Source organism: Engraulis encrasicolus, chromosome 22 (genome assembly GCF_034702125.1).
Source record: "Engraulis encrasicolus isolate BLACKSEA-1 chromosome 22, IST_EnEncr_1.0, whole genome shotgun sequence".
In the NCBI taxonomy this organism is placed as follows: Eukaryota; Metazoa; Chordata; class Actinopteri; order Clupeiformes; family Engraulidae; genus Engraulis; species Engraulis encrasicolus.
The window spans coordinates 8,224,171-8,235,245 of record NC_085878.1 but is presented as its reverse complement, the minus strand read 5'-3'; the positions used below and the strand labels follow the sequence as shown (position 1 = coordinate 8,235,245).

The 11,075-nt window shown below is 43.7% G+C and overlaps 1 protein-coding gene across 1 annotated transcript in view; it reads left to right on the top strand.

Annotated features, from left to right (window-relative positions):
• The window catches only part of slc44a1b (solute carrier family 44 member 1b), a 57,414-nt gene extending 55,551 nt beyond the window's left edge, over positions 1–1,863 (top strand). The window contains exon 16 of the mRNA XM_063188049.1: positions 685–1,863. Coding sequence (XP_063044119.1) covers positions 685–708 — 24 coding nt within the window. The 3' untranslated portion in view covers positions 709–1,863. The remainder of the gene's footprint in view (positions 1–684) is intronic.
• The last annotated feature ends 9,212 nt before the right edge of the window (positions 1,864–11,075 follow it).

Here is an 11,075-nt window from a genome sequence, read left to right as displayed (position 1 = left end):
TAAATCGTGGTCATCCATTCACACATTGCTACTCATGTTTTAACAGTTGGCACAAGCCATAAGAATGGCATAAGCTAAGGTCTACAATAGTTCCATGGATGGCGTAAGCTAACATCTTGTAGTAAAGTAAGATACCCCAAACCCCACCCACCCAATCTAAAGGAGTGTGCTCAAGTTTGGTTTCCTAAAGGGGCGTTGTCCCCTCCTTCTTCTTCTCTATCTGTCTTCTCTATCTGTGGAGACGAAGTTCTCTTCGACACAATGGACTAAGTTCTTTTAGATACAATGGGAATACTGTTACGATGGTGACAAGATCTCATACAAAGAAAATGACGACATCCTCTTTCATTGATGTGTGATTGTGTGTGTGTGTGTGTGTGTGTGTGTGTGTGTGTGTGTGTGTGTGTGTGTGTGTGTGTGTGTGTGTGTGTGTGTGCGGTTGTCTAGAGTGGATATGAATCTGTGCGTAAAAACTATGTGAATTTTAATAAGGAAGTGTGTGCAACAGTGTGTGTGTGTGTGTGTGTGTGTGTGTGTGTGTGTGTGTGTGTGTGTGTGTGTGTGTGTGTGTGTGTGTGTGTGTGTGCAAAGAAAGAGGATATGGTAGAAAAATATAAATATAATACACAATATAAACAATGTGTTGTGTGTTAGTAATGTGTTGTTGTGTTTTTTTTGTCCTAGGCACCGGGCCCTTCGTCAGCTTGACGGCCGTCCGTCCAGTGAAGATGACCTTTGACCTTTTTAGAGACATTCCAAATGATGATTTTTACGTGTAACATGTTTACTATGGTTTCACTCCAGGGAAAACAATATTTTAATAAGTGACTGGAAACAAGACGAGACAAAAACAAAACAAACAAACAAACAAAAAGAAAACAAAATAACAGCATAATGAAGCACTTTACACTGGAGCGTAGGGCTGTGAGCCCCCTTGGGGAAACCATGCAGTTTTCGTAGTGATGTCCTTTTGTAAGACTCAACCAGTCCGACGCCACCTAGTGGGCTCCCGCAGTACTGACCAGTCAAAAAGAGAAATCACTTGTCAACGTCGGGAAGGACGACGTACAGACAGACAGACAGACAGACGGATGACCACATCTGATTCTTTGGCGGTGTGTGTGTATGTGTGTGTGTTTTCGCACCACTTCTCCTATTGGGGAGTGGTGTGTGTTTGTGTGTGTGTATCTGTGCGCGCGTACTGGGCAGCAGAGAACCTTGTGCTTCTCTCTGCAAGTTAGTTGTCTAACACTCGTTTTTTCTAATGCAACGTTGTATCCAATCACGAAGCACCTCACCAAGGTGAGAAGGAAACTCGCTCCTAAACTCCACCCCCCTCCACCTGCCACCTGGGTTGGGTTCTCTCCCTACGTTACAACGGCAACCTCCTGACTGGGTTCTATCATCACGTTGCTACGACGTTGCAACCTACTGGCTGGGTCGTTTACCTAACGTTACGTCGCTAATGGTCTGTTGGCCCGTTTTTGTGTGGGGAGGGTTTTTTTTGACATGGACAGCCCAGGGTCTGACTGTTTCTATGACGACTGAAGGGAGGGAACCTCACGGAATCACTGGCATCTCACAGCGATCATAGAATACTGGCGGAAGCCTGCTAAGGAACCCTGATGAGGAACACTGATAGTGAGAACTGCTCTCTTCCATGGAATGACGTTAACTGCAGATCTGTCGGATGAGCACACACTCTTCCCATTGGCCAGCGCCCCAATCAATCAAACAGCGGGGCGGGACTTCGGCCTGGGAGCCATTTTGTAGGTGGACCTCGAGGTCAAACAGAAAGGCTAATGCTAATGCTAACATTTACAAAAACACAGACGTCTTCCTACATACTGTACACGTGCTCTCTTTCCCACACACACACACACACACACACACACACACACACACACACACACACACACACACACACACACACACACACACACACACACACACACACACACACACACACACTACCATAGAGATTTGACGCAAGCTCTTACACATCTACTGTGCCGGAGATTTTAAATGTACACACATAAGCGCTTACATTCACAATGTCTTACTCTCCCATTAAAACAAATACCCTCCCATGCACACGCGCACACTCACAAACACACACACACACATGCACAAACATAAAATTGATATTTATACACTCACACACACACACACACACACACACACACACACACACACACACACACACACACACACACACACACACACACACACAACTGTCCTTACTTACAAACAGTGTCTGTATTGTACAGTAAAGGTGGATGAGGCATGAACACACAAGCACACCACACTACATTATTGAATGTGTACACACAGGCATGCAGTTGTTTCCATCTTGCACAAATACACACACACACACACACTGCCTTATTCCCTGTTCATCTCTGCCTTCAGCTCTAATGCCATAGCTACAGACGGCACGTTTGGTCAGCCAACGACTGGGAGGTTTTGCAAAGACGGAAACAAATGACGTTTCATTAGCGGGAATTCTTAAGGATTAGCACAGTAAATAATTAGCACAGTAAATAATTGTCATTGTTAGATAATTAGCAAAGGAGATGAATACCTATGGAGAAAATATCAACACATACAGCAGCGATTGACCTACAAGCAGAGGCGCATCTTGCCACCAGGCAAGGCAGGCAGCCGCTTGGGGCCCTTAGATAGTGGATAACAGCCCACACTTTACCACAGTAGTGACGATTTTGGTTCAAATGCTCATTATTTAGCATTTTCGCTTGGGGCCCCACCTGACCCTAGAATCGTCTCATCTACATGGGCCTCCACATTTGTTTTTCTTCATTTAAGTGTACACCAATCTGCGTGTGTCTACACACACTACTTATACTTAGACTTCTTTATTGTCCAACGATGATAACATGCTAGCCATCTGCTAACCGCTGCAACTCAAATCTAGTAGTTTCCTCCCGCGCTAAGTAGCCTGGGAAATCCCATGGTGCTTTGCACAATCGCTTCAATCTGAAAGACAGCATGGAAGCTCATCCCAAAAACTCTAGCCTTAGTTAGGTTGCCAATCTGGGAGCGGGGAGGGGTGGAAAAATGATGACGCGTATTACTTGACAAGTGGAAGCTTGCAGTTTTTTTTAAATACAACTGACACAATTGGCTATGGGCTACAGCCAATAAATGGCTGTTGGCAATCATAAACCCCACATCCCTTACGAGAAATTCAGTAGGCGGTCTTCAGACCATATTAGGGGTGCATTTCTCGAAAATGTAGTTCTTAGCCAGATAGCAACTTGGGTAGTTGCTAATGGGAGATTGCATTGCAAACAACAAAGTAGCTAACATATTTCGCAAAATTAGTTAGCTGAAATGCATATCATGGCGGGACCACACGTGGCGTCTGTATCTTGGTTTGTAACTGTGTCCCTCATCTGCATTTCATCCAATGGGAGCAGAGTCTGGAATGCCTTAAGAGGAAGCCCCTCCCATTTCTGGAGTGTATTCTGGGATATGTTGGGGTGTGGCCTAATGGGATTGTTACATTTTCACTTGTTTTATGTTTTTTTTCTTGTTTTTTTTTCTTTCTAATTGTTGAAAAAGGATACAAGAAACAGACTATGGATTTTCACTCCTGCTCTAATGTCTAATTGGATGTGTTTGTGTGTGTGTATGTGTGTGTGTGTGTGTGTGGGAATGGGGGGGATATCTTTTTTATTTTGTTTTTAAAACATTTCACTAAACTATTAAAAGGAGACACTAATCTACTTCTAGTTTATGACCGCTCGCCACCCAGTGCTAGCTCCTTGCTGGTCTAGTCTGCTCCCAAGGTAGTGATATTATTTTTTTGGGATTACTAACTGCAGGACTAGTATCAGTTGTTGGGCTAGTTAAATGCAGAACTAGTTAGCCTTGTATTATGTGTTAGGTAGGGGTAATGACTGGACTGTAATAGTCGTAATTAGCAGAAAGGAGGAAGTTTTGGGGCATGAAGAAGAATGCTAACACTTGCAGCTAGATTCCACTGCGCATAAGCACACACACACACACACACACACACACACACACACACACACACACACACACACACACACACACACACACACACACACACACACACAAAGGTCAGGCACAAGCTGTTCTACGTCAGTATGGATACGCATGTTATTAACTCAAAAGAGACAACCATGTACACCCGTTAGTGTGGTAGGCCTAGTTGGGGAAAGGTAGCCTATTGCATCCACTGACTTTAGTGTTTTAGAGTCGAGTTTAGAGCCCTGGTCATATGTAGATGAAGAGTGTGGGGTTATCTAAATAGCGTCGTAGTACTCAACCCCGCTCTTTAGAACTTTTTCTGCTTTCTCTTGCCTCGTTTCAGACTTCTTTTAAAGACCCAGCTGAAGACTTTGTGTCGACCCTTAACCCCTAGCGCAGAGCCTTTGTCATAAACTTATTGTCACCAAAGTGGTAATGACCAATTCTTAATCGGTTACTTAAGACTCTCTGCATGGTCATTGCAATGTCGTTATGATGTGGTTGAGTGTTTCCAGCAAAGAGTGAATAGGCCCATCGACGGGCCCATCTGCAGTAATAGCCTACGAGATGTGGTCTTGACACAGACTAGACCGTCTTCCCTATCACAGGCCCCATGATTGAAAATCAGGGTCTTAGGTCTTAGACCTGTTTTAAACCTGTCTGTTTTAAGGGAATCCAGAGTTCTTCTCTGTGGGCCGATCAGCGGTGCGTTAAGTGACAATGTTGTTAACTATGCTAGCAACGTACTTGGTTGCCGAGCCATGTAGAGTCACTTACACCGTATATGACTCCATGGGCCCCTGGGCCAGACAACAAGGAAGCCCCCCCTCCATGGGCCCCTGGGCCAGACAACAAGGAAGCCCCCCCTTCATGGGCCCCTGGGCCAGACAACAAGGAAGGCCCCCCTCCATGGAATCGCGAGGTCCCAAAACATGTTGGTGTTTGCGGGTTATTAGAGAACCTTAGTAGGTCGGGGGTTCAGGGGTTTCTCCCCAGAGAAAATGTGAAAGTAGTTAAAAGTGCAATTTTAACACACTATGAGAACACAAATATAGACAAATAACGAAGTGGTTTTTTTTTTTTTTGTAGCGCGGACGCTTGACCTTCAGGGCCCCCTTGGCTCTAGGGCCCCTGGGCCTGGGCCCAGTAGGCCCATGCAGTAATCCATTCTTGATCGCTAATGTTTTGTACAAATCACACACACAAACACACACACACACACTGCTGAGTAGTGTAGCGCGGTGTGGCCAGTCCTCGTGTCCTCTTGATAAAGGTTTTTTTCTCTCTCTTATGTGGGATGCCAAACGCACACGTCTACATTCTGTGTGTTGTACTATGTACTATATAAACAAACACACACACACACACACACACACACACACACACACACACACACACACACACACACACACACTACCGCACACACACGTTTTCTACTTCAGCCGCGACCTTAGACAGGATAGAAAGCACAGACTCACATCAAACACATCAGACACACATCATGCACACAAACCATTATAATAATGTAGGCCTACACACACACACACCATTGCAGCGTGTGTGTGTGTGTGTGTGTGGACAAGTCGGAATTAACACAAGTACACTTTTGTAAATGTACTGTACATGCATTGGTGCATAACTGTGTGTTGGGACGTGGGCATTTCCTGTACACATATAACATTCACATGCATTAATACACCTTTTGTAAATGTTCTTAGACTGGTGCATTGTGTGTGTGTGTTTGCGTGTGTGTGTGTGTGTGTTTGTGCGCGCGTGCGTGCGTGTGTGTGTGCATGTTGGAAGGTGTGCCACTTTTGTTTTCTTAATTTTTTTGCCAAACTGAGAGTTGAGGGATGTTGTATTAAGTATTAGGCACTTATTAATGCTCATAGTTAGGGACATACACACACAAACGCACACACACACACACACACACACACACACACACACACACACACACACACACACACACACACACACACACACACTCCTCTTGAGGCAGGTGCAACTGACAGGAAGAGATATTAGGAGGAGCGTTGTGTAGTAGAAGGAGGCATTGGGAGCGAATGTGCAATACTGCCCTCCAGAGGCAAAGTGTAGTAATTACACATTATGTCAAATTTGAGTTTAGACTTAACCCTATTCAGACTGGGCTTTTTTTGGCATTCCTGGGCCTGGGGGGGGGGGGCTCTTTTGACCCCCCCCCTCATAACTCATGAACGGAATACGGTATGACCACCAAACTTTGGGGAGATGATCTACATATGGACATCTATGAATGACATAATTTTTGTGTCATTATCTGGTATTATGACGTCATTATGACATCATCTGTTTATAATACCCAAAATCTCGCCATAATGTATTTTCCATCAAATTTAGGTAATGCACTTAAATTTTAATGATTATATGCTTCAGACCACTTTAATGTTCACAAAGCTGTCTGATGCTAATGGAATTAGCAAAAAAATATGAAAAAGGAACAATAATGAGACTTAGATCAGTGATTTTCGGTCAGACATACCTGTCAAAAAACCGTTGCCATGGCAACGGCAAAAATTATAAACATAATCTTTTGGTACTAAACTGTAGCCAACTAAATGTTAGGAAAAGTCACCAAGTTTTGTAGTCATAGCTTAAGTCGTTAAGGAATTATACTACATCAAAGTTGGTGCGGGCACTTTTAGCCCCCCCCCAGTCTGGATAGGCTTAAAATGGGCTTCATTACACACGTTATCTTGTGACAAAGCCTTATGGTCCAAATGTGTCCCGTTTTAGAGATATTGCTCTGCCAAATTTGGAGGAGATAAAATATCCAACCTAATACAGATTCGGCTTTTAAGGCATTTTTCTCAGTTTCAATGTTGGCGTAGTTACTATAATTTGCCTTTGTAGTGCAGAATAGTGGTAGACATCAGACATATATCAAAGCTAATAGGAGCTTAGTCTGGCCAATCACACACACTACTAACTGATTTCTCAGAGGCGGGCTTAAAGGATTTATCCGGAGTTGGAACAAGTTTGCCTGATTTTTGCATGTTTGGGATGAAATACAGTCACTCTAGAGCAAAATCAAGGCAAAAGGATGCGTTTTGAGAAAGTTTGATAATATCACGTTAGCCTCGTTAGCCATATCAGCTATGTAATATGAAAGATGCGGGCATCGTTTTTCGGCGGTTACACACATTTCAAAAACACAACATTTTAAAGTCTTGCACAGCTCAAAACAACGTCACACGTACCTCATAATGTGTTGAGGGTATCCACACATAAACCGAAGTGTCCAAAGCCCTTCATGTATTCTTGAAAGGTCTGCAGAATGTGTTTTGTGGAGCTACTTCCTTGAGAATATCTAAATTACGGCCAAGCCAACTATTTGACACTAAAGTCCACCAAGTAGATTGCCGAGTGCGTCGCACCATCAGCTGTGGTCAGCAGACGTTGTTTTGAGCTGTGCAAGACTTTAAAATGTTATGTTTTTGAAATGTGTGTAACCGCCGAAAAACGATGCCCGCATCTTTCATATTGCATAGCTGATATGGCTAACGAGGCTAACGTGATATTATCAAACTTTCTCAAAACGCATCCTTTTGCCTTGATTTTGCTCTAGAGTGACTGTATTTCATCCCAAACATGCAAAAATCAGGCAAACTTGTTCCAACTCCGGATAAATCCTTTAACCTGCGTCTATCCAATGGCCCTGAGCACATGACAAAGCTACAACCAATCAAACCACTCGATTCGATAACAACAAATCACATGTATCATGACATGACAGGCTATTTCTATGCAGCGTGCATGCACACTTTGTTAGTTTGATGGATTCTGGTTAAAATTCTTACAAGAATCCATCAAACTGGCAAAGTGTGCATGCGCTAGTGGTGTCAACAATAATCGATTTGCCACATGTCATAATCGATAAGGCACATTTTTTCAAGCTTCAATTACTTCTGTGGTCATTTCTGGAGCAATTGAACATTTAATTAAGTTAAAGCCCTCAGCCAATACAATGTGGTTCAGTATCTGACAGCTTGTATTGCCCAATGACTGATGAAAAATTTGCCCTGTTCTCAGTAGAAATGTAGTGCATTAGCATTGCATCACAGAATCAGATTGAATCAAATCGAATTGTTACCTCCAGAATCGTAATCAGTTCGAATCGTGAGGGCAGAGCCAATGCGCGCTGCATAGCAAAAGCCTCACTGCTTCATCACGAACGAGCCCAGTGACGAGGGAGAGAGAGGCCTACAGTTGCCTCATTGGCCAGAATGTTGTTCAGCCTCACAGGAAGTGTGTGGGCGGGCCCAGGAACAAGACAGGAAGTGTGTTGGCGGGCCCAGGAACAAGAGAGGAAGCACCTGCGGAGGACAGATATGAGGGTTACAGGACACATGCAGTATTCCTGTTCATGAGCAGTGTGTGTGCACCTGTGTGTGTGTGTGTGTGTGTGTGTGTGTGTGTGTGTGTGTGTGTGTGTTTGATGATGATGAGGCTGCGTGGCATAGTAAAGGCATAGGATGGAGAACAGGTGTATGTGCGTGAGTGTGTTTTTGTAGGAGATCAAGGGATTGTGATAGGTGTGTGTGTATGTGTGCGTGAGTGTGTGTGTGTGTGCGTGTGCATGGCGCAGCAGGTTAAACCTGCAAGTTCAACTTGCATTAACAGTGTGTAACAGTGAACTAATGTCATTTTTCTTTTTATATTTATTTCATATGTATTTGTTTTTTAAATAATAAAGAAATAAAACTTCAAAAGTTTGTTTTGTCTATGCAATGTTTAGTCTTTTGCTCGCGCACACACACACACACACACACACACACACACACACACACACACACACACACACACACACACACACACACACACACACACACTCCTGCACTCTTATTCACTACACATGCATATAAATCCAGAACCAACAATATGAGATATCAATTGCACACATTAAAACATGTACATATTTACATAAAGAAATCAAGTATGCACAACTAAACATGTTGACAGGATAAATATAAAACTTCAGACATGCAAGGCTGATGTTGTAGTTGTTGATTCTTCTGTGAGTATAGAGGATGTTATAACAGCAGGGTGAAGAAATGCTGCTGTATCTCTCATTTTATATGCAAAATACAGCCTGTTAACACTTAGTCTTTAAGGCACAATATTCTCACTGGGCTGTATTGAGGTATGACCACGAGTGGAGGCCTGTGTCCTTATGACTGTCCTCTTATGGCCACCATGTTGAGGGTAAAGGACAACCGAAATCACGGATTACAACCTCGCCCCCTGGCCTGGACTATGCTAGATATATAATGTAACTTTGGATGTATTTCGAGGAGTGTCTATATGACTCGTTTGAGTTCGTTTTACCCAGGGGGTCAGGATTTGGCTGATTAGCTTCGTCGATTAGCAAGGCAATTCCTCGTCACAATTCCGCCACTACTTCGCTCAAAGAGGGTGGACGCGATTGGTGGGTGCGTGAGTTTAGGGTTGGGCACACATACTTATACAGGTGTGTGGTTGGGCACCTCCATGCATCCAATACCCGTCTTCCATACATCTTTCTGGTCAATCGTAAGTCAGTCATTAACGTGGCACGTAATTGGCTGAGTAGACTGGTGGTGGAAACGACTCCATCTTTGAAGCTGAAAAATGTGTTCAATTTTGGCTGAATTCACTAGCCTAACATTTCCCATTGAAATGACTGGAGGCGGGACTTATTCACTCTTTCCAGTTCTTATACTACCTCCATGGTTTTACCTCCTTCTGCAGATGACACTTACACTGTAGGGGGACAGACAGACACACAGACACACAGACAGACAGGGCCAGTGGAGAGAAGTTATCAGCAGATAGGAGTGGGAGGAGGGAGATGACGGCTGAAGCAAAGAGGGTGGAGTAATAGAGAGGCTTCGAAACCCGCCCACCCAATGCAAAAGTGTGTGCTCAAGTTGGGTCTCCTAAGGGGGCGTTGTCCCCTCCTTCTTCTTGTGTTTTTGAGGTGTTTGCACGACAAGTGCGCTACCGCCATCTACAGCACTAAGGGGACTCCATTTATTCTCAACCTCAGAACTCCGAAGGTCTCCTAACCGAAGGTCTCCTAAAGGGGTGTTCACCCGACAGAAAGTGGATACCAGAAATGAACAAGAATGACTTATAGTCCGCGGTCCATAGTTTGAGAATCACTGGTCTAGAGTATCTGGCTGAAGAGTGTTATTTCTAGCCAGCAGAGGGCAGCACTTCCATATATTGTTTAGTTGGAAACGGACAAGAACAGGAGAACTTCACAACCTGATTGGGATCACACAGTCTGCCCTCTCAGTGTATTTATGATCCTGAATATATAATACTGTTAAAAATCACATATTGGCACAAGTAACAATGTTTTCCAGAAAACATAGGCCTATATAATAATACTTTATGCCGTCATTTTGATCGCGGTGGATATGCCTTACCATGGAGACCTTCACAGCTCCACATAGCCTACATGGAGACAGTATCAGACTCTAGGATAGTCAGAGCACCATAGTAACATAGTAACGCCATAGTAACATCACATGCTCCCCCAAGTCGTTTACTCCACATTATAGGTAGCCAACTGTACTGTACTGCATTTGTTATATTAAAGAGAACCCGATGAAATACTTCATGTCTTGCAGCGGGCGGCGGAAACCCACCCCCTTTAGACGTGACCCACTCAATGGTCAACCAGACAGTTACAGAATGCAGATTGTGCCCCGGGACTTACAGTTTTTCTCGATTGCTTCCACACAGTTTCTGGTACTTCACACACAATTCTCGGAACATCTCACCCATTTCCCAACTCCCCTAACCAATGTCACTGAACACTAAACACAATTCCTTCAGTTTTGAAACATGCTCTTTTCAAGCCACTACACACAATTATCTGGATTACACACAATTTTCATGAAGAAAATCTGTGGTTGTCGCATTGAACAAACTGTCATTCAAAAATACTCAAATCAACCGCCATACTATGTTCACTTCCTCATCACATGGGCAGACTCTCTTCATACCGGTTTACAATCTGAAATCAT